Source organism: Cariama cristata, unplaced genomic scaffold (assembly GCF_000690535.1).
Source record: "Cariama cristata isolate BGI_N322 unplaced genomic scaffold, ASM69053v1 scaffold4019, whole genome shotgun sequence".
In the NCBI taxonomy this organism is placed as follows: Eukaryota; Metazoa; Chordata; class Aves; order Cariamiformes; family Cariamidae; genus Cariama; species Cariama cristata.
In genome coordinates this window covers 40,962-66,360 of record NW_009635157.1, presented here as the reverse complement: position 1 = coordinate 66,360, position 25,399 = coordinate 40,962, and the positions used below count along the sequence as shown (strand labels likewise).

The 25,399-nt window shown below is 41.0% G+C and overlaps 1 protein-coding gene across 1 annotated transcript in view; it reads right to left on the bottom strand.

The window, feature by feature from the left end:
• Positions 1-25,399, bottom strand: part of FHOD3 (formin homology 2 domain containing 3) — a 197,084-nt gene that overhangs the window by 141,963 nt on the left and 29,722 nt on the right. The window contains exon 2 of the mRNA XM_009707416.1: positions 16,964-17,058. Coding sequence (XP_009705718.1) covers positions 16,964-17,044 — 81 coding nt within the window. The 5' untranslated portion in view covers positions 17,045-17,058. The remainder of the gene's footprint in view (positions 1-16,963; positions 17,059-25,399) is intronic.

Sequence of the window (25,399 nt, the reverse complement as noted above, 5' to 3'; positions counted from 1 at the left end):
GCTACATCCTTCCTCTGACTTGTATCAAACAAACTCATCACATCCACCCTCAATTTTACAGCAAATAAACATATAAACTGAAAAGATGTATGCTTGGTTTAGAATCACAGAAAGGCGAAAGAGGTGCAAAGACACCCCTCAGACTCCTGCTTGGATGATAAAAACGGAAATGTTTTTATACAGCACTCCTCCTGGTAATGTGGGAAAGGCTTCCCAAGCCCAAGTTGAGGTTAACTCTAATCACACTCATGTTCACCTGCCTTCCAAAGGTTTGCAGATTAGGTAATGTCAACTTCAGCTTCGTTTACATCCTTGAGAGAACTGCAATATTCACATTCATCACCACGTCCAGATCCCAATTCTAGTTTGATTAAAAGAAAATTTCTTTGTTACAACCCATAAAAAAGATCTGGCTTTTACAGTTTTCTTCAAAGTATAAGGGCATATGTATGTGAGTACCACTACAGCAGAAAAAGGAGTAGGAACTTTGGGTGATTCATGGAAGGGTTGAGGTTGGAAGGGACCTCTCTAGATGTCATCTTGTCCAACCCCCTGGAAAGCCACCTACAGCTAGTTGTCCAGGACTGTGTCTGAATGCTTAAATGTGACTAAATAATAACAGCTATAGCAAGAACATGAATAAAAAAATGGAGACCCTTGGATTTTTATTTTAAAGCACTCTTCCTTTTTTTTTTAAGCTTAGCACCTGCAACTTATTTTCTGTCTCTCTCTCACACATCCATACCACCCCCCAAACACACAATACTGAAAGGGATTTGAGGGTGCAAAAAGATCTGTAACAGTTGTTATTTTCACCAGATCACAGTGATTACCTAATTTCAGTATTACAGAGCAGTCCTAAATATGTTAAGATCCAGATCCCCATACAGATGCCCAAAATGTACTTTTCAGTTCACAAATCACCTGAAGACAAGACCTTTTATGCAATGAGATTCTAGTAGCTCTCTGCATAGCAGGTGTGCTCTGGGATTACAGTAAACACCCATCACATTGTAGTTTAAGCAACTTAATTTTCCCAAGCACTTGAGAGACTACTGAGTGGCTCGCTAACAAACCTCCTATGACTCACAGAATTTGTGTTTCTCTTCCTCAGCAGTACCACAGTGATAGCAACCCTTCATTTCAGCCTACTTTGACAGCAGGCTGAAAGGGTTAGAAACATGTTTTCTCTACAGAAGGCTTGGAACACAGCTATGACAAGTATTCAAGGCTTGGAAACTCATTGTCAAAACTGACAGGTCCAGCAGGGCTTCTGAACTCACACATCTGTGTGTGTAGAAGTCTCCTGACAGCCTACTTTCCTGGAAATCTGGATGTGCAGCTCAAAGATGAGCCTGGACTAGGTTCCTTATTTCCCATGTGAGACAACAGAGCCCCAGAAGTACCACAGAACATCCTCCAAACTCACCTGAAATGTGACCATTCTTGTCACAAGTCTAAAAATACCAAACAGCAATGTAATAAGGTAAGTGAAACCAAATACATGCCTACATATTCCTAGGAGGTTGTAGCTACCAAGCCACAGGTAGGTTTGCAGCAGTGGTGACCAGGACAGGGGAGCAGAGCAGCAGAGCCCAGATTTCTCTTCGTTTCACCCTTCTCAGTGCCCTACTCTGAACCTGAGGACTAACACATTTGTCCAAGCCACTGCACAGTCAGATGGGTCTTTATTGTGGCATTAGTTAACATGCATTTCAGTTTTGTTATTGTCGGGATGAAACATGTTTGAGATGTAATATTTGAGAATTATTCAGCATCTGGGATTTGTATAGTTTTTAGCCAAGTAATTGCCACGGTCATTCAAAGAGCTGAACCCACAGAAGCATGAGATCATAATCAGCAGTGATTTAACTTGCATCATAGATCAATTTTGGGCTGTTTCAGTTCTTTGGGAGCAGTACAGATGGAAAGAGGGACTGAGAGGAGAAGAAAAAAAAACCTAAACCTTTCTTTTTCCTGAAATAACCACAGCAGATTACTTCCACGTTCTTCTGAAGTCAAGAGTAACTGCAGGCAACATCAGTAAATACAGTGATGCTCTAACAAGGGGCAGCAGTTCACAAAAGCAGTAAAATAAACTGCTGCAGAACATGATCCTTTGTATCCCAGAAAGCTCAACTGAAATGTACTGCGATAGCTGTGTAATGTCTGACAGGAACAGTGCCTATGGATTTAGCCAAAAGCAAATGTAATTGAGATTTGACCCTTTCAACTCAGTAGAGTACAACTTTTGAAGAGGTGACTTTATTGAGAATACTAAAATCACACTGAACTCTTACTTTCAGTGTTTTGCCTGCTTTTAGAAAATGTTTCATGGTAAGCTCTCACAGCTCTTGACAAGGAACATTTACTTAAACATCTAAAGAGTTCCATAAAAGAGATGAGAAGTATCATAGAGCAACTGTGTAAAGGGCATGAAAGATATTACCACAGCGATCATGGAAATACCAGATAAAAAATCTGTTTGTTAAAAAAAAATTTCCAAGGTACTACATAGGCATATTTCTTTTCATAAAAGTAAAATATTTCACAGTATCTGAAAGAACATTTTAGGTGTCCACATATGGATTTAGTTGTACAGTTCTTGGCTCTGAGTAATCATAACGAAAACAATAACAGCAATAATAGTAATAGCAATAACAATAATAATAGTTTTCTCAATGCTACAGAGCAAATTAAGTGTCTTGATAGCCAGTTGTCCACTTTAACCAGGAAAATAAGCTCTCAGAACCTGGAAGTACTGGATTTCAGTCTTGCTGCCAGAGATCTCTCTGTACTGCCTCTGAGTAGTAAAGCAGATAATGCCAAACTAAAAATCTTTGCAAGCTGGACGTCCTACTACTCCTTCCTATTACTGAGTCACGTTTCTTCTAACCCATATATCCACAGTACAATTCATAGGAGGACCAGTGCTGGTCTAGTTCAGCATAACCAACTACAACTTGTGCTCTGAAATCACCTCTTTAATTGCAGCCCTGAATATTTCCTTCGAGCTCCTAGACAGCCTCCCACAAGTGGGTATTGCCAGAGTCTTTCATATCCACCTGTTCAGGATGGCAGGGTGAAGGGCTAAAAGGCAATTCAAGGCACAGGGATGAACAAGATTAATCAAGTAACAAAGTCAAGGCAATAGGCTGCTACAGTTTCACAAATAAATATTTCACATTTGCAGCCCAAAAGCAAGCTCCTGTTCTGGTTCCCTAAACAAAGCAAACATGTAAAAGAATTACTTTTAAAAACAGAGGCAATCTGCAGCTGCAGCTTAACTATTTTCTAACACATCTTCCCCAGCCACGGGGGTGGGACCAGGCTGTGCTTGCCAGGCTTGTCGAAATCCGTGCTCTGGCAGTGTTCCTCAGCAGGGCCATCTCCCCCCAGCACCTGGGACTAACGCAGACAAGAACATAAATCGCAAGACAATTGCAAGTCAATTAATGCCATCACTCTTGTTAAGCTAAGTGTGTTAAAATATACATGGCGCCAAAGAGCACAACTCCAAAGTGCAAAACAACTCCCAAAACTGAAGATGTATTTAATCAGATATGCAGAGATTCGTTAGCTGCATGAGGCTACAAATATTGAATACTGAAGGGTAACAGCTGCATGAGGGAAGAACAGCACAGCTCAGCTCTATCAATGACCTGTGCTAGGTATTAGGTGGAACAGCTGTTTCAAAGCACACAGTCCTGCTCAATATTGTATTCTCCTGGTAGCATTTTGCTCCAGTCTTGTCCTCGGTCTGGTTATTCATATCCATCTGTGTCTGCTAGATGGTGCTGTGGGATGGCTTTTCTAAGGCAGAAAAGGCAGCTTGCTTTTTTGTTCCCCTCACTGATACATTTTTTTCCTTCTACACGATAACAGCTGCAGTGTTTTCTGTGTCTCGGCCATACAAGATGTGTCCTGTCTGGTCTCCTTTCTCACCCTTTACTTGCTGCAGGCATGCGGTGGCCACCACTGATGCTGCTGCTTCTCCAGAGCAGCTACAGAAAACGTGTGTTTGTCAGTGTTCATCTGCCTGCGTCCGTACCCAGGCAGGAAAACATGAAGGCACATGGAGGCAGGAGGTATTAATATCTACTCTAAAAATTTCCAAATTTTCATTTTCCTTTGGTTCTAAAGATATAGGACATTTAAGCAAACTATTTTTATTGACAAAGAAGGATTTAATATTAAATATTTAATATTAAATCAGACACACAAATTAATAGCGTGGTTTCAAAGGAAAGGGTAAGTCTAAAACCTCCTGAAGCTCCAAGTGAACTATCTCCCTTTTTTCCTCTCAAACCACAACTTACTTCTATGAGGAAAGGCACTCTACTGCAAAAATCTTAGAAGGCAACCCTCTGAAAGGGCACGTAATGGGGAGGAAGCATTTTTAGGCTTCATTTTTGTTCTGGAACTAAAGAACAACTGAAATGGCAGGATGCTGTCAGTGCTTTAACATCCATAGTGTGCCGTTTAGGGCACCACAATATAAAAAGGATATAAAGTGACTAGAGAGCGTACAAAAGAGGGCCACCAAGTTGGTGAAGGGCTTAGAGGAGAAGCTGTATGAGGAGTGGCTGAAGTCACTTGGTTTGTTCATTCTGGAGAAGAGGAGACCAAGGGGAGACTTGATCGCAGTCTACAGCTTCCTCACGAGAGGAAGAGGAGGGGCAGGTGCTGATCTCTGCTCTCTGGTGGCCAGTGATAGGACCCGAGGGAATGGCATGAAGATGGGCCAGGGGAGGTTTAGGTTGGATATTAGGAAAAGGTTTTTCACCCAGAGGGTGGTCAAGCACTGGAACAGGCTCCCCAGCAGGGTAGTCAAGGCACCAAGCCTGACGGTATTCAAGAAGCGTTTGGACAACGCCCTCAGACACATGGTGTGAATTTTGGGGTTGTCCTGTGCAGAGACAGGAGTTGGACTCGATGATCCTTGTGGGTCCCTTCCAACTCAGGACATTCTACAATTCTATGATAGTATCAGAACTGGTGCAGACTGGGATTGAAGTATTCAGGCCTGTCAAAACATGCTGTGCTAATGACCTGTAGGTAAACGCAGTCTGGTAATGTCCATCTGTTCCACATAACTTCGTGTCGGCTTAGCCAAACATGACAAATAATCCCAACCCACCCTTCTGAGCAAAAGGGAAGAAAAACAAAACAACCCCCTAAGATGAGTAATTGCAGTAATACTACATCAGGTGATGACATCAGGAAAATCTTGTGCTCAGTTTTCAGATCCCGTCCCATGGCCCAACGCCTTGGGACACCCTCTGAGTGTTTGCTGTTCCTATACAAAACCCACCCTACTGAACGGCAAGGCTAACCTCTTTGACACATACTGCAATTTCTACCCAGTGAATTGACATTTTCTGTCTGACGCTCTGCTCTGAATGTACAACTTTCACTGTCAGAAACCGAACTTGGGCATCGTGTTGCATCGCCACATCAGAGGGGGAGGACGAAGAAATGAGAAGGGACATCGTGCAGGCTAGTGACAGAAGTTGAAGTGTATCATCTGAATGTACAACTTTCACTGTCAGAAACGGAACTTGGGCATCGTGTTGCATCCCCACATCAGAGGGGGAGGACGAAGAAACGAGAAGGGACACCGTGCAGGCTAGTGACAGAAGTTGAAGTGATTCTAGGCAAGTTTGGCACAGATCTCACTATCAGACCCGCAGTTAGTACACACATCCACCTGAGCAAATCACCAGACAGTGCAGATATGGAAGCAAACCTATCTTCAGATGGTCTATCACATCTTTCCCCCTACAGCCACGCAGAACCCTTACTACAGGGGACCCTACACTTCCCCTGTGGATGGAAGAGTAGCCCAACAGACATCAAATATGAGAGGTGCGTGTATACGGGGCAGCTAGATTGCAATGAGGAAGACAGAAAGCAGCGACCTGAGCACAGAGCACTGCAAACCACGGAGAGTGGTAGTGGCACAGAGGAGAAAAAAATACGAAGAAGTGGAGTTCTATTATCTCTATTTAAAGGAAAATAGGGTGAACAGAAACTCAACCCACATGGGATTAACAATTTTGAGGCAACTCTATACATTAATACCTGCAGAGGTCTCTTGTCGCATTTTACTCTTTCCATTTACATTCTGCAAGAAAGGCTGTCATACGCAAAGCTTGACCAGGGAAGCATTTAAACTGTGAGTTAGCAAAGTGTTGCCTGTCCCTCCAAAATCATAACAATAAGATGCTTAGATAACTATACAGTGAAATTTAAAGTGCAGTGGAGAAAAAATGGCTTCTGAGAGGATGCTTCAATTTTATTGCTAAACTAAAGAAGGAAGCAGCTACACTCTGCTGGCAACGAAAAAGACAAAGCATACATTTGCTACAGTTCTGTGTCTTTTAATAAGAAGAGGAAATTCATAAATAAAAGGGACGAATCTATAAAAATGTCATGCTGGCTGAGGTATTAAGAGTATTTCTTATATTGAACAACACATTCTTTTTTTTTTCATTAATGTGGTCTTCAGAAAGGAAAACAGTAAAGAGAAAGAGGGGGGCAAACGAGGAAGCATTTGAAGTCCTTGTTCGATTGCTGTGATCAAAGAGGATCAGAATATGGAAAGAAAGTACACAGCACGTCCAGATGAGACTCATTTCAGTGTGTCACGGGAGCCAGCTAGGGAACCTGCTGGTATGCTGGAAATTATTCTGAAAATACTTTATATGGTATAACCTACTACCAGAGGACTGTGGAGAAAAAATAAAGAAAGAAAACGTATCAGAGAACCTTTCTTTTTGATCTTGATCTTATGAAAAGTAATTGAAGTCCACACATTTTACCAGACATCTTCCTTTCTAAGGACTAGACCTGTAACTGAGGAGACCAACATAAAAATCTATGAGGTAACTACAGTAAGTCCTATGGCAATAACCTGGTGAGGGACCTGAGCCGGTTGTCACTCAGAGGTTCCTTGGGGTGTACTACATGCTGAATATAAAGCCATCATACATGCTTTGGTGGTTTCCATTTTTGATACAGTATATTTTTTACTGTTATCCAAGTACCTTCAGCTAGTAGCTGTTGCTTTAAAGAACAACTACATCTAAATAAAGGAATGACAAGCATTTTTGAGTAATGCCAGAAGGACAGATATGGTAACAATTAGTATTAGGTTCAACTTTCACCTATGTATCTGTCTTCAACACATATAATCTGTCCTTCCACTCCCTCAAGTTCTTCCCCCAGGGCTCTAAAATTCAAATACCAATTTTCCAGATGAGGGACCAGGGCACAAAGGGATTTGGAAACTGGTTCAAGAATGTGCCTGGAAGCTGGATTCAGCCTGGGTCTCCCAATGTATGGATTCCCTCCCTAGCTGGGCCGTTCTTCCAGGCTAAGCTACAAGCAAAACACTGGTATATTAACTGCTGCGTTGGCTGAACTGTCTCGGATCTGGTTTATATGACGCTGCAAAAAATGTTGGATACCACCTTCTTTCCTGCAGGCAGGATTCCTCTACTGCACTATATATATGGCAACCAGCACAGAGACTAATTTAAGAAGAAAATTAAGATGAATTTAAGAACAAAAATAAAGGCAATGCAGTATTGGCTAATTCAGTTTCTGTCTCAAGGAGTTTCCAAAAAAATAGGACATTCAGAAAAAAAAATTGAGAGAGAAGATTAAGCAGCACAGCTCTGTAGAAAAAGATGGATCCTACGTGCCTCACATCAGCAGATACAGAGTACACAGCTGATTCAATTCATACCTGTAGAGAAGTATGAGATCCTTGCACAGCCCAAAATTTGAACAGACTTTGTGTGGAATTTCTGTTGTTGTTTCCTCACAAACTGCACCTGCATTTCTGCAAAATCCTGTAAAAAGGATCCAAACCACCAGTGCAGTTCTTCTAAGAAATCTCTAATAACAATTCAATAATCATCAAAGTAGAGGTGAGAAGAAGCAGCAACTTGGGAACAAAGTCTGAGTCTCCAAAAGTTTACTATAAACAGTGACAAAAATGAAGCGATTAACAAAAGCATCCTACTCATATCCTATAAATTAATCAAACTATGCTTGTCACAGAATGAATATTGTAGGCTATTGCAATAAATAAGGTAAGTCCAAAGATGCTATGATAAGGAAAGACTACTTACATTCTTAAAATCTGACAGAACGAACAAAAATCAACCATAATGCCCTTTAACAGTCATAAAACCCCAGAACATTAATACATACAGAAGAATACAAAAGGTAGACCACCTCCTTCCTTCCTACAGAACTGCAGAAGTCATTGCAGCACCATCCCCAACCCCGCACTTTCTGCTGGCAGAACGACCAAAAGCTCTGTCTAAAACTCAGGACACTTAATTAAGCCTCAGGAGATCTGGATGCCACGTTTGTTTCTTATACTGGTCTCTCTATGCAGAGGGAAGAGGAACAACATAACAATTTGGCAATAAGTACAGGTGAGGTACTGGTACTTGGCTCTCTCTGGAAACATACCCATTCACTATTTTCTTATTTTTCATACTGATCTATCTCATGTACCACACATGGCACAGACATGGGCCGCACTCCCCATGACTCAAGGCCTCATTGCATAAAAGTACATCCACTGATGGCACCTGGAGGGACTTGCCCAGTGGCTTGCTGAAATGAGGATACAAGGACAGAGGACAACAGACATTTGCCACTGATGTGAGCCTACGGCTTTGATTTTTGATATCCATTTACTGATGAGAGTAAATATATAAACCAGAATCAGTCATCCAATAGACTGGCACAACAGCTAGTTTAACATACAGCCATATTTCATAATGCATGCGGTCGTATCAGACTGAAAATTACTTCCAAAATCTTCTTCCAATGTCAGAAGCTGTCAAGTTTGGCAGCACAAAGTAATAGTCTTGGAGAACAGGGCTCAAGGGAGCAAGGAAGGATTGCCAAGTGGCTTCCCACGAGGATGCCTACACTTAAGACCGTATGTAGGTGCCTGCACGAAGAGGCACCTACCCGTGCAGTCTGCATCCTAGTTCTGCAACGGTGCTAAAAACATAACATAACTGGACATCAACATCACTGAGTGGACTAGACCAAAGGGAAATGATTATGATAAAAAAAACACACGAGGAAATTCAGAGGAAGTACTTTGTTGTGAAGCATTAGCTGGGACTTCTTGCATACACTTATTATAACTATTAAATAGATTAAAAAACTGCATCACTTGACCTTTGCTAAAGGTCTGAGCTAACAAATTCAAGTTTAGTGGCATTTCAGCAACTGACTATGCAGCAGAAGAGTTTTCCCTGCTCCTCATCAAAACATGCTAATAGCCCACATGCCCTCCACCAAGCACCATAGCCACTGCCAGACAAGATACATTCCTGTATCACCTAAGAGCAACAGAGACCAGAAAACAGGCAACCCTACAAAATGAAGCATTATGCATCCGAGTTCATGAAACAGGGCTTCCAGAGAAGGTTCAGACATAACTGCTTATTTTAATTTTAAAACACTCCTTAAAATGCAGCTTACTAAACTCCTGACTTAGGACTAATGATATTTCTACCTGCAAAATGATAACTTAGCTATCCCAAAAGGTTTGGCATAATGACCGCAATGTGTTTTACATTGGCCAAGTTAATTTCCATGTTTAGGTATGAAAAAAAACCTCAGGTGTGTACTATAAGCTTGGATTATAACCAATTGCTTTTTATCCTTGGAGCAACTCTTTCATACTTCTTCACTCTTTTCCATCTGACAACTTAATGGTTGAAAATTTTCTATTTTTCTTGTTCAGGCAACTTATTTTATAGTGAAAGACCTTTCACACCAGCAGCTTCAAGCACACTGGAAAAATTAGGCTCCATTTTCTTTAGTCTCATCCCTCAATACAGACAAACTTTCAAACTGCACCTTCTCCTTTCACAGGAATGCTGGACATAATGCTTGTTAGAAAACATTGGTAGCTAATAGAAAATATTAATAGCTAGGGCCTGAGGCACAATAATTTGCTCACAAATGTGAATGGTAACAGATCTGTGACACTGAACTACTGTAGCGAGAGAGAACAAGGTAATTCTAAAAGCCAGCACTGACTTCTAGGTTGTTTCTCAGTTTTTCCCCCTACCTAATTCTAGTGTAACACTTGCTTTTTTCTTTCTTCGTGCCTTTCCTTTACAACAAGAAATTTGTACATCTGCATAGATGCACGGTATTTTCTGGAAATATTTGTACATATTTCACTCATCGCTAACAGGACATTTTCTCATACAGATTTGAAAAGATGAGATTGAGTGAAAAGTTGGTCCTCAACATTTGCCACGTTGTTGGCAGTTAATCATTACATTTTCTCATTCTCCACTTCAAACAAATTGAAATCAGATTTCTGGTATGATGTAGGGGAACTGTGTGTTTTCTAGTATCACCTTAATCTACAAGAGTTCGTTTTTAACACAAAAAAATGGGTATTTATCCCTTCAAAATACTCAGGAGTGAATGCAACAGACACAGCTACAGGAATAGTTATTGCTGCAGGACTGGACTACTGCAAACTCTCATGTTTGATGGAATGACTTTGAAACCCACCTACAAATATGGTCAGTAAAGGAGAGCAGCACTCACAGCAGTCTGTCCGCTGAGTTGGACAGACCAAAGCAAGCACATAACGTAGTCTGCACTGCCTGGATTATCCTATTCCAAGTTTATTGCAACATCCTGATCCTTATCTTCAAAGCACTAATTAAATTCAATTCAAAATAAACTCTGTTCATGCAACAGTGCCATTACAGTTTCTGAGTGAAAGAGGAGGGAAGCTCCCCGGTGACCTGGGTGAGCGCTGGCTCAAGCCCTCGAGAGGCAGGAAGTAGGAAAGTTCCTATAAATCCAGGATTTTTTTTCTCCCTCACACAACCATTTTCATAACAATAGTTCAATGGGCAAATACATAGTGGATTAAATTTAAGAGCCAGCTGCTAAGTTGACATGAACGTTCAGAGTTTCACTGAACTCAAACCAGTGGTACCTGTCCACCACAGCTCAAGGTCTTGAGTACAAGGCAGTCCATGGGTGAGACCGCACTCATTCTAGCGCTCGAGGGGAGATCTCAGCTTTGCTCTGAACCCTTCCAGGGAGCAAAGGAGCCTGAAAGCCTGTAAGACTGACACGTAACTGACATTTCTACCCAGGCTAGGCCTGAAAACAGAACAAAACTACAGGCTTATCAGAGTTGTGGCTGGAGGTAAGAGAGACGATGCAGTCTATATAGTTTGGGCATTAGCTGTATGCGGAGTTTCATTTGTCAGAGGCTGCAAGAGAGTTTGTTAACCATCAAGGCAGCAGACTGGGAAGAAGACAAAGTGTGAAATTAATCACAGTAGGTCCCCAAGCTGTGTAATTTTTCCTGGATGCTTAATTCCTTTATCTAGCCAGCTTTTCTAGATCACCTTCCAAACACATTAAGAATAAAGAACAGGACAATTCTACAGCACAAGCTGCTCCTGAAGATCAAGCATATTCCTACGTATATTCATTGTCATGATTCAGGCAATGTTAACCCAGAATAGGTCATCCATACACACAATGATTTTCAAAATATATCACCAGAAAAATTAGTGAGATGCAAATACATTGTATTTCCAAGATCCTCAACAAGAGAGTATACCATCCAGTTTTGGTGGTGATTTAATTCAACATGCTTTGGGCTTTAGTAATACTAATGCTACTATTTTAGTCCTATTCGCATCTGTATTTGTAACTTTCTCTTTGACTACAAACCAGTTTTCAGCATATATTTGTAGACCCACTTTAACATCCATTTCCATAAGATTTGGCGAGAAATTTCCTGAGGAGAAGCACAAAATCAAGCTATATGGTTCTCTGCTCTGCTTATGACTTCAGGTGAGCACATGCATAAATGACTTGTGAAATGGAGACTGATTTAATCAAGTTCTTAAACCGAATATTTAACTCTACATACCTTAAATGATTCACTTGTAAAAACAATTTTAGTGTTGTTTGTGACTAGAACTATTATTTCTCTCAAAATCTTCATGAAATCACTTACCAATCATGTGCATGTTTTAACATGTCACCGATACCGTGCAGGAAAAGCAGCTCTACTGGACTTTCCTTCTGGAATCAACAAATTCACCCACAACACCTACTTTCTGTTCGAATGCTGTGGTTTTCTTCCTTTTGCTTTGAAATAGTTTTTTTTTTTTCTTCTTTCAGATTGAATTACATTTTAAAACATTCAAAAAGTCATTATTTCAATACCAAGGGAAGCAAAAGATTCACACAAAGCGCAGGGAACAACTTGCTAGTTAAAGTTTGTATTTAACCTTGCAATCTAGGACTCAGACAGAAGCAACGTAGGAAAAAAAAAATTAAAACAAGATGTGAGATAGGAATCTTTAATCAACCTTGTTGTATCAGCCTGAGCCCAACATTCCACCCTGTCTTCTGAGGTTACCCAGTACCACTTTGAAAACGGATTACTTTCCACTGAAAACAATGCCAAAAAGGAGCTTTAGCTCCCCTGGGGGAAATTAGAACAGCCTGGATCATCAAATGGGAAAAAAAAAATCATTATCAGTAGCAGTCAGAAATGGGGCGAAAGAAAAGGTGAAACCAGACTCACCTTTTGGACCACTTGATGCCTTAGACATGCCTTTGAAGATCAGGGTGAAGTGGCAAAAGCCTGTGGGTTTGTGATGCAAGGGAATGTCTGCTTCTCTAGCGCATGATATAAGCACCTGAGGTTTTTCCAAGATGTTTGGTTCAGAAATGTATCTTTTGTAAACACTCAGTAACTAGTCCTGAAGAAAGTAAGGCACTGATACAGTATTGTACACTTTCTATGAGCAGGTCAGAGGGAATACCAATGCATATGAAAGATAATATATACATTACCTCATACATGCTAACAGATAAAAAATACATCATGAGGACTTAATTTGGCTTAGTGCATATACATCTTTAACCTGGTGTCCCTTGTTTTGGCTAAGAGAAATTTTCCAACAGCTGTTGCCATCACCATCAAACCAAGAACCTCTCTGCAGGTGATCCACCACAGAGCTCCACAGGGCTCTGGGGTGCCAGCTGCCAGCACGAACAAATGCCTCAGGTTGCTTCACAACCAGGCTAAACATAACTTGCAATACAGTGCAAAAAAACAATTCCAACTTCAGCAGCAGCAACATATAGCTGGCAGAAACACCAAGAAAGTGGTGAAATATCATTTTCCAGATGCTGTGAGGCTGCAACATGTGGTGAGTTAAGGTAACATCCTTGATAGGTTAGTTTACCCACTTTCAAAAAAAAAAAAAAAAGGAAAAATTAAGAAGCAACTCTGAAAGCACTGTTAACTAACATTCATTGACTCCTAGTTTTGTCTTTTAGAAAGCAAACTATCTTGCATGAATGTTCCACACTACCAATGAATGCTAAAAGAAAACTCGGTTGACACAGATATTTCCTATTTATGTAACTTCCAGCTTACATAAGACGGTCGGAGCTTTGGCCCTGCCATAGCCCTCTTTTGCACTCCTACAGCAGTACACTGCTGACCTCAGTTATGTATTAAGGTTCTCTGGAAGCCAACAACATGTAACCATACACCTACAATTAAGTACATACTTGAATGTTTTGTTAAACAGGGAAAGACTGATGAATTGCTGCCTATATAACTAATGATGACATAGTAGTAATACACATTTAAATTGGGATTATGCTGCAAATGTTTTATGCTGGGGATGTATTAGCCATTGATGACTGGAAAGCAGCCTACAGCCATCCTGTGAAAGGCCAGTGGCACACATTGGCATGGTCACACACGGTTGGATGTGTTTTGCAATGGACCAGCAGTGGCCCTAAGAGCCTTGGGCTGGGCTGATAACGCTCTTCTCTTTAAATAACATGGGAGAAGAGGGCTACTGCTAACTTCAAATTTCCAATCTAGTGCCTACATAATACTAATCTGAAACAGAAGGCTCTTTCCGTCCACTAACAAACGAGTCATCTAAGATTAACTTTCTTACCACTTTTCAGCTCCTCACCCTGACACCACTGGTGCCTCTTACCCAGCACAAGGGCAGCAGCACCAATACAGTCACACTGTTGGAATTTTAACCACCTCTCCAGTAACTTTATTCAGAGCAAATTTAGACAATTGCACTAAAATTATCAACAACTTCTGATAATCCATCTATATAAGCATTCGCTGATGCTCAGAGGGTAAAGCTACAGCCGAACTAACAATGGTAAGGAATATAATGGCAACAATCTAGACAGGCTTTCAGTAAATTGTTTATAATCCTTCCTTCTCACTAATTTCAAATTTTACTTCCCACCTCCTTCCCCTATCCCTTACAGAAGTTTTGCTAGGTGCATAAAGTGATCTTGGAGCTGGGTACCAAAATGATAGCTGTTGCAGTGCTGAGCGTGTCAGACCCCAAGGGTCTCCGCTGAACGCGTGCGCTGCAGTGGACAAGCACACGCAATAACACGCTACTCCAAGGGAGCAAGGGTGACAGAGCCAGCAGCCCAACACAAACAGAGCAGAGCAAGCAACAGTGAAGGGTCAAAACCATTATACAATTGGGCAAAAAAAATCGGTGGAAAAGATTCAACAACATCCACTGCTGAGTATATTAAAATTGGTCAGAGCTTTTGAGAAGGCAAGACACCATGTGTCACAGCTGTGGCAGCCGAGTGACTGTATTCCTCCTGCATCCTATTAGAGGGATTTGTCCCAAGACTTAATTGGCAATTTCACTATTCCTTTTTTGTTCAGCAGTGGTAACATACTTTTTCCGGCCTTTGCTGTGAAGGCACCAGCATAGCAGGGCTGCAATTTAGATGGTAGGTGTGTTGCAAATTCCATGGGTTCATTTTTCACAGAAAGTCAAAACCATCTTTAAGTGCATAAAGCAGCTGTCCCACCACACTCTGACAGTAAGCCCGCCATACCTTCGGTTAACTTCTGGCACACAGAGAGAGACTTAGATCTCTTCCAAGACAGTCAAAGAATAATGAAAAAGCAACTTTGATGCTACCTGAAACCAAACTATTCAAAGCACATTGCCTGCATTCCTCAGCTGCAGGCACTGAGCCAGGACATGGAGATAATAATTCGGGCTGGCGATGGGGGAGGGAGAAAGGAGCTTAAAGACCCAAGAACTGAAGTACTCTGGTCAAGAAAATCTAGACAGAATTTAATCTGTGAGGTAGCAATACAGTTGTGTTTCTTCCCCATCCCACTCTCATTAGGTGCATTAGAGGATTAAAATAATCACGGACATGGCAATATTTTTTTCCTTTTTTGCTTGTCTCTTTTTTCTGTTTCATAGAAAATGAGAGTCTGTACCAAACAAACCATTTCTTTCTTGCCTCACACCGCTTTTCCAACTGTGGCTAACATTCCCTGTTTCAAGAGGGCAAACTGCCCAATGTAATGCTCAGACAACAGTGGAACATTTTACATCGGGCAAGTTTCTCCTCATCTTCTCCCAATCATGAACCACACCCTACAAGCCTAAGATTTGATAATCATAATTATCTTACTTTCATGTATCTACCAATATAGGTACATCAACCCAAGATAAATCAGTTCTTTCAATACTGCAGCATCTGTTCTTTGACTTGATAATGTGCCGCAGCACTGAAGTCTGCACATTGTAGAAAAAATTCTGTAATGGTTATAAAAGGCCCCTGGGACACTGAGCTCTTTTTCTCCTCGTGTTATGAAAGCTATCAGGAAAAGAGGGAGAGCAGCAGCATCTCTATGTCACTACAGTATCCAACAGCAACATTCGGTGACTCAGCCACTTGAGAAAAAGTTCCTGGAAATTTCGTATTAATTCTAACTATGGATTCAATTCCACCAATTACAGCAACTTTTGAGTTTCTATCAATAGCTAATATACCCTATTCTGGCTATTGTATCGTACAGATCTAGCCCAAGCAGGTTTACATGGCAAGACCAGCAGCATTCCCTGCAGGCCTTAAAAGCTGGAGAGCCAACAGACTGGAGAGTGGTGTATTTGTGGGTTTACCTACCCTATGGCCCTTCAGGATGGCATGCCAACAGAATCTGTGCTCTGCTTCCTTTTCATCTTCCAGCAAAGACAACCTTAAATGTAGGTTGTGCACTATCTGAATCACTACTCCACTGGAGAAGACCAACCCAAGCAGCATATATTCTGGCCTTCAGCTTTTGCCTTCTTGTATGTAGGGACCACCAAAGAATCCCCTGTAGGCAGGGGCCAGATTTTGTCTTCTAGGGCTCTTCAGGTACAAGAAGACTTGACATTAGGAAGCATTTCTTTACAGAGAGGGTAGTCAAACACTGGAACAAGCTTCCTAGAGAGATGGGCGACGCTCCATCCCTGTCAGTGTTTAAGAAGCATTTAGACAATGCCTTTAATACCATGCTTTAACTTGGCCAGCCCTGAAGCAGTCAGGCAGTTGGACTAGATGGTCGTTGTAGGTCCCTCCCAATTGAACTATTTTATTCTAAAAAGGAAGTCACTCTGAATTGTCCTCCCGCAGCGCTCAGCAAAATTGAGCAGTGTAGAATGGTGAAACTGTAGAAAACGATTTGCATTCATGGAATGGAAAGGGGAAAAAAAAACCACCCCAAAAAGCAGTTTCAAAGAATGTCTTGAGAACTGCAACTGCTAGACTAAAAAATCTCCTCCATGGGCAACTGCAATGGCAGCACAGACAGTAACGAGGGCATCTTTGGTATCTTTGCTTTTAAAAGCAGAGTATGGGCCAACAGCACAAGAGAGTATAAAAACAGTAGAAAAGAAATAACAGCTCAGTGTGCCCTAGTTTCCATGCAGAGTGTTATGTACTCATTTAGAACCTAACACACAGTCTGTTTATATCCTAAATGCTTACATAATACAAATAAAATGCATTTAAAGAACACCAAACACATATAAAATGAGAATTTTGGAGACTGTCTTACCTTCGACCCAATAAGTGTGTACAGCCATTGGATGGTTTCATTATGATTTATTACTCCATTCATGCCATCAACATAGAGCATTATCTGGCCCAAAGCTATTGTAAAGAAAAGAGATAAAATATAATCAGACCTGATGAATACTTTTTATAATCTGAAGCATTGCTGACAATTTTCTGTAAGCACAGTTTTCCAGAGACGTAGGGAACTCAACTAATGAAAGAAGACTGTGGAGAAGACTGTGCTGGATGAAATCCTGGGCAACTGCAGTAACTTTACTGATTTCATCTGGATGATATAAGTGTGAATTTCACCCAGGGACAAGCACAGGCACTTGTTCCTTCCTAGTAGATGCCACATTTTATTGCCCCAAATTCTGCAAAGAGAATTCTACACACTGCTTACTGTCGCAATGGTTCCATCAGCTACAATGCTTTACATCTTGTGAGTGAAGACTTTTACCATTTGTTTCAGCACCATATAATGTTTGGAATTAGTATATTTGGATTAAGTTGACTGTTTCCGTGAATTCCAATAATACGAAATTAAAGTAGGGCAATTAACGGCAATAAGGACAGCAAATAATCACCATTGCACAGTGCTCTCTTGCAAATGAGTTTTGCATTTTAGTGAGAAAATACAACAAAGCATGGTTATCAAAGAAGCATCTTTATTCATTTATGGTAAAGTATTTACAACATTTCAAAACACACAGCAAAATATTTCATAACAGTAATTCCATAGTTTGCAATCCTTATAATATGTGACTTTCTAGAGACAACAGCTATTAAATCTTTTTTGATGGATAAGGACAGACATTTTTCGTAAGGATTATGAAAAGTGGATTAGCAAAATTCATCTATCATCTTCAAAAGTTTCCACTGTTAGATCTTCTGCTTTATAGCAGGAGATCAAAGCACAGTGGGATGAAAAAGAAATCACTGATGTAACACCTTTCAGCACAGCCTGTTGGCATAACAGCTCAATTATCTAATGCACAACCTGATGAGCCCCTAGTACACTGCTTTATGGGGGGGAAAAAAAAGGAAAAAACCCACAGGGTGAGGAAAATTACATTATTAATCTTCCAAACACATTCCAAATGTTTGCTAACTTTTGCACAGGTTGTGCACAGTGCAGCATTGTTTTCCTTGAAGGCAGATTTTCAAAGACATGAATGTTAGGCAAGCACTTAAGTACCCCTATAGCTACGCAGCTAACTTTCATTTTTACATTGTCTCTCCCTTTTTCCTTTGCTCTAGTTGGTCGACTTACAGTTAAAAAAACCCGAGGTACTAATTTTAGGTACTTATATTCCTTATCTAATCTATTACACCAAGTTAGAAGCAAAGTCACCCTACCAGGTCAACGAAGACGGAGAAAAAGCGAGCAAGAGGGCTATGGCAAGGAGATAACTCGTATCTTAGGTGCCTTATGTCGCCGCTGGGGTATGCCCGTCTCTCTCTGCTCTTCCTCTCCAGGAAGCAATCATTCACCACCCTCCGAAGATGTGTGTCTCAGGTGAATAAAATCAGGTGGGAGGGACACAGGCCCAAGTGTTAAGGTAAAATAAAAGATGTAAGCCAGTCAGTAAAAAGAGATAAGAATTACACTGCCTGAATAAATGGCTGCTTTGAAGCATTTCCTTGCAGGTAGAGGAAAGAGGAGAACACCCTTACCCCAGTGGTAATCAGAGAAAGTTCTTAATTCTTGTTTTCACTTCCTTTCAATGCTAAAAAGATTTGGCCCTTGATCAGGATGAGATCCAGTCATGATAAGGTCACCAACTCCCCCCCCCCTCCGCCTTGTTTTTTTCCTTGCAAATTCTTTGGTTGGGGGTGAAGGGATTTAATTTGAATTTGAAACAAATGTGAAACAAATTTTACTCTTGGCGCATGCTTTCCAAATTAATAGAGAAATCAAAGACAGCATGAAGTCTGCTTTTAAAGGGAAAACATGCACACAATACAAAATTACTCCACTGCTTATACTTAAGACCAGTTAGACTGGATGCGTAAGTGAGATCTGGGATGCATTAGTCTTCAGCCTCTTAGATGTGACTCTTCATAACAGCAATAGGTTAAGGCAAATTAGTAGACCTTAGAAAGAAGCCAAAAAAAAAGTTTTAGGGATTCCTGACAATTTTCATGTGCTACCACTAATCTTGCCTCCCCCCCAACCCCTCCCACCACCTTTTTTTTTTCTTTTTTTTTTTTTCATTATCAATGCTACCCTAAGTATATGGTAGTATCTATATCTTTCCAGCAACAGAATGGGTCTTTTGGATATAGGTGAACAATTAGTAACACTACTGCTGCTGCTCGAACAAGTGCTCAAGAAGTTTCACAGGATAAAGAATTACAAAGGATGCCATGAAATGGTCAAGATGAAGATAGGTTTACTACAGAGTCATGCTGTCCATACATAAGTCATGACTCCAGTAACTATCTGCCACACATCAAGTTACCAGTTGCTGACAGACCTTGGCGTGGAGCTTTATATTGCTATTTCCTGTCTTCAAGGGTCAGAAAAATGAAAGTAAGACATGACAGGCAGCACTGAGGAGAAATCAGCTTTCTTTATAAGGAAGGGTAAGTTAGGGAGAATCTCTATGTACTTTGTACAAAGTTGATGCCTTATAAATTTTTAGGAAAAGAAGTCCATGAGAAGACCTAAAATAAGGAGAATGTTGGTTTTCATACCACATCAGGTGTCTGTGATGAGGATGAGAAGGTAACACCTAGTAACCACACAACACAGCACCAAAATGGAAGAGGCCACCAGAAACGCTAGTGTAGGAATAGGCTGGTGGACTGCAGATTCTCAGCCTCTCCCAGGGCTTGGGTCTGGTTGAGTAGGGTACACCAGTTTTGGACTAAATGGAGACAGACTGGCCACAGAGCAGTCTGCACCATTTTATATTCTTTGCAGTTTTTCTACCCAACTGATAGCCTACCTCCCGGCCCACAATTGTAGCCTACTGAAATGGCCATGGCTACAGTGCAAACTCCACGCACCCACTGCCCCACACGTGCGTGTCGGCAGGCACACACACTCATCACCAACATGCAGGGCCTCGTTGAGAAGGGGCACGCTAATTTGCAAGGCAATCTGAGGTTGTTCAGAAGGCCAATCTAGTCCAAAATCATTTACGTTCGCATTTATACGTGCCTTCAACCAAACTCCTTTTTTTTCCACTGAAAAACGAGGAGGCTATTTAATCCATTTAATCCCATCTCTCAGCTAACTGGAATTCTTTTTGGAAGTATATCAACAACCTACTTGCATTAGGAAAGCTTGCTATTGTGCAATAGGGGGCTGGGAGAGGGGGTTTTAAATACGGAGCAGATTTAATTTGGAATTTCTTTGTTCCCACTACCCTTGTCAAACCCTTAATCTTATGTGAAAGTAGTGTGTGACTTTACCCATAGCTATTTTCAAGTGGAAAATTGCTGGATTTCTTAGGAAAGGCTTAGGTTAGAAAAGGACAATCCAGCCAGAAACTTCATAGATTTCTGTGAAATAAGAGGTTTAAGAAAGCCTCTAAAAAGTTGCCAGTATTGGCATTGATACTTTCCTGGGATCTTTCCTATATAAAGTTAGCAGGACAAAAGGGGAAAAACTCTAGCACAAAATATCATCATGATGAACATCACCTTAAGTAAAAGTAAAAGTCTATTTCTCCCAACCAGAGTGTGAAAAGTTTCAAAGCTGTTTCTTGCCTACACACCTGCTTCTCTAATCTGCTTGATCTACTTCATATTATACCACTAACTTAGAGAAAACAAGAGCACTGAATGAGCATAAACACTATTTTCTTACAGTTTCCTTTGGGTTAAAACCCCATTCATCACATCAAGAATTATAGCAGGGATACATCTTGTGATTACATTTTTTTCTATCAGAATAAGCAAACGCACAGGGTGAAGCAGGCCAAAGCCAGACCCTGCCGCAACAGGTTTCAGCTCCCGAGAAAGCTTCTGGCCCAAGTTCATCAGGAACTCAAAACCCAGCAGCTGTGGTGCATGCAACATGCTCCATACAACAACGGGTGAGCATGAATGACAGACAGAACTGTGATGAAACCAACAGGGAAGAAGCAGCTGCCAGAATCAGCTGGAAGAACCAGTCATCTTTCTCATTGCTAGTTAAAATCTTATCATCATCAAGGAGAACTTAAAGGTCTGTGTGATTGCCTTCATTCCATTTGAAAACAGATTACTAGCTTATGTACGCTATCTTGGGCACTGAAAAGTAAAGATCCCAATCAAGAACAAAATTTCTGTCTAGTGAGGGATCCCAGGAGGGAGATAATACAGCTATCTAGTATTCTATTACAAAGCACTAGGTGATAATTGTGAAGGGAAAAAAACCCACTACCTTAAACTTCTTTCTCCGTGTTTCCTCACTAGAGAGAGGCAAGAGCTCAGCTACCAAGTGGGACTGCCCAGAACACAAAATTTCCAGCTCAGCTCAGCCCCAACACACTGGATGCTGGGAGCTCCCACTTTTGGTTGTCGCACATTCCCACCGACAGCACTTGCATATGCACGCTCATGGAAGAGCTTACTGTCTCCATAATATCCAAGTATATTGGACAGTGTTTTCCCTGATGAGAATTCATTATTAAATACAACTTTTGTACCATCCCGCTACTTGAAAATTAAAAAAATTGCAGCAGAGCTCCTTGCTTCTAAGAGGTGACATCAGATAAAATAGATCACCTGCCCTCTCCACTGCTTCTGAAAATGATCTTGCAAAGCAGCACTGTGCCAAACCTTATGACTCATTCTGCAGGACTCGAACCAGCTAAAATTTTTAGGTTTGGGGCTTTGTTTTTTCCTCTGTTACTATTCATATGGGTTGGTTTTAGCTCCAGTGTGAAATCTGCTGTTTATACACCTATTCCCATTTCTTTACTCCTGTTGAAGATACCTGTAACATCATCTAGGAATATAAGAAACCATCTTATTCCTGGCCACAAATGCATGAATATTTTGTTTCTTATCAAACTTTCTTTAAATTCCAATTCACAGTCTTGCCTTTTTATCCTCTGTTTGTTCTTTCCATTACCAAATACATCATGGTTGAAACATGCTAAGAAATTAATTTTCAGAACTCCCATATTAACCCTTTACTGAACGTGTATTAACTGTACTAACCAAGAACAGAACTTTCTCACAAAAAAACCACGTCACAGAACTAATGTTATAAACTAAAACTGCAAAGACAGTTCTGTACAGATGTAAATGTATTACGTTGCTAATGTAAATCAGAAGTTCTTATGCTAGCTGACACTATTTAAAGTCTAGCTTTTAGTCTTACACAGTACTTTAATAGCTCATAAGTATTCTGAAACTTCTGCATGCTAGCTTCAGTCCTAAGTATTATTCAAAGTTCTGATCTTTTGCAGAGACAAAGGGTTTCTAGATCAAACTTAATTTTTTCTCCATCTACTTTAATGGGAAAATATACAAAGATACAATAAAACTAATTTGTTCTTTAATGCTGAAAATGAGTGACAAAAGTGACAACCAGAATTTTTCTGGATCACGGGCGCAAGGGAAGTTGCCGTCCAGAGGTCACCTCTGGGCAAAGCTGAACGAACCAGGAAGGCTGGGCCTGCCGCCCTCCTGTGCAATCCGTACGGCTTTCTGCAGCACGCTCCGGTCCTGCAGCGTACGTTGCTGGCTGTGGTTATCACCCAGCGGCATGCTGTAACTTGCCCTTAAAAGCACATCTCATTTAAAAATCAAGGTCAAGCTCACCAAGAAACAAAAATCTTTTCTTTACTTGGTGGCTAAAAACGTGCCTTTGCCATTGTTTTAATTCTAAAGAGACAGTACATGTGTATTTTGACACTTATTTTAATCTGTCCATTAAAACTCCATGCTTAACACTGGGTTCTTAAATGGCACAGCCTAGCAGTAGTTTCCACTGTCTACAAAAGCCCACAGGAAATACTGGAGGAAATTTATAACGCGGACGTTCCCGGCACAATGGAGAGACCTTTACATCTGTGTTAATATTATTATTATTACTATCCCATTCTACCTAATTGTCCGTCTTTAACAATAACCTTAGTTTTGGTGAACTCCAGAGGCCGCTAGCACAGAAACTCTCTTTCATTGCTGATTACGACATGGAAACGTTGGGGAACAGGCTGCCAGCTCTGGACTTGGAGCAGAGATTGAATTGACCAAGAGTCTGGGAAAATGTGTCAAAGTTTTGAAGTATTGATGACATTTACAGTTATTTGTGCTGCAGGTACTCAGAAGTTATCCACAAAGAACACAGACAAACATTTTTGGTCCTCAGAAACTGATTGTTGATAACACCTTGGCAATAAAGCCAGCATAGGAAACACAGAGCATTTATGTGCCTAACTCTTCACTTTGAAAGCAGGCTGTGACTGTGGTTGGGGGAGTGCTACCAGGTCCCCTCCCCTTCTCTTTTTCAGGGAAAGGTACCTGCATGGTCAGTGCCTCCATAACTCCCTATTCTGAGGCTCCTTAACCAGAAGGGCTCTAGGTACTATCTCCTCTCCCCAAAGCTTCTCAGTGTCCCCAAGGTCTGAGTGAAGAGAAACGCAGCCCTTCCCCAAAGGATGGCCAACATGTGGCAAGTCCAGGACCACAGAAACCCCTTAGAGAGGAATTTTCTTCTCTTCATATTTCCTCTGCCACGCTTTTTCTCTGGTGTTTCTCCCTTTAAAAACCAGCACGCAGCAAGGTCAAAGGGCATAAGGCAGTTTTAATCAGCCCAAGTGTTTCAGCAAAAGCTGGTCCTTTATACATACCACGCAACACCTGCGGCAGTGCACAAGCCCCACCAAAGCCAAAGGAGCACATCAGAATTGCCCCTCTTCCAATATTTCTTTTGTGATATTTTTTACAATTTACTTGAGTGCAGAGAAAGAAATGACTCTCACTTGGCTCTGTAGCAGTTAACTTGCTGAATGCCTTTTTATATGAACTGAGGTCTGGCTTACGTGTATGAATTATAAAAGCTTTGCATGATTAGTTGTAATTGTTTTAATCATTATTTTATGTTGCAGCCCCCACATTTTAAATGCAGTATATTCCAGCATGCTTTACAAGATTAATAACACTTACCAATGTACAATGAGTTGGGTAGAGCTTATAATAGCAAAAGGTAAAAACATTTCCTCATTAAAAAGAAATATGTAATTAAAATAACTTATTAATAAATGAGCAAGTCTACTCCAGCATTAGACTACTATTTTGCAAGCTGACTAAAAGCATGAAAGTATGAAAAAAAAAACAAAAGAGAAAGAAAGAAAAAAAGGAAAGAACAAACTAAGGAAGAAGGGAAGACTGGAGAAGGGAAAAAGACAAAAGAAAAAAAAAATTAACTAGATGATTTTAAAAGATGACCATTCATCCTTGGTGCTTCATGAAGCAAAACTCCTGTGAAAAAACAGAATGTGTGGTAGCTCTGAATTAAGATGACATGTTATAATGTATGTATATAAGGCAGCCGCTTCTTAACTGACTTAATATAAGCTGTAACACTGAATAATGCTCTTCCAACATATGTATGAAGTTACATATTTTTCCTAAGAATTTAGATTTCTAGAGTTTTAAAGTATTTTCTGAGAAGACTTCCACACTGGCCCACAGAACTTCATTTCTGAAGGAGCAGGACGCAATGGTGAGATTGCCAGAGAGATTTTCTTGCGAGGTGAGGTATTCTGCAAAAGCATCACACCAGTGCAGGACATCACCCACGGAAACACTAAAGAATTAACTCCAATGGGCTTACACCCAACTCCCAGCTACGACTTCTTGCACTGAGTACCGATGCTGCAGCAAAGAGAGGTGGATTGGGTTTTGGGCAGAAATTAATATCTGTTTTTAAGGATCAGGTGTCTCTTCTCATCTCGCATAAAATAGTTCACACATCGATTTCAGAGAAGACTCATCTTTAAATGTATTTTAAACTTTTTATAATGGATTTATCATGCTTAGGCACCCAAGCCGTATGAGATTCACAAGGCCAAGTGCCGGGTCCTGCACTTCAGTCACAACAACCCCATGCAACGCTACAGGCTTGGGGACGAGTGGCTGGAAAGCTGCCCGACAGAAAAAGACCTGGGGGTGTTGGTCGACAGCTGGCTGAACATGAGCCGGCAGTGTGCCCAGGTGGCCAAAAAGGCTAACAGCATCCTGGTCTGTATCAGAAACAGTGTGGCCAGCAGGACTAGGGAAGTGATCATCCCTTTGTACTCTGCGCTGGTGAGGCCGCACCTTGAATACTGTGTTCAGTTTTGGGCCCCTCACTACAAGAAGGAGCGTGTCCAGAGAAGAGCGACAAAGCTGGTGAAGGGCCTGGAGAAAAAGTCTTACGAGGAGTGGCTGAGGGAGCTGGGGTTGTTTAGTCTGGAGAAAAGGAGGCTGAGGGGAGACCTTATTGCCC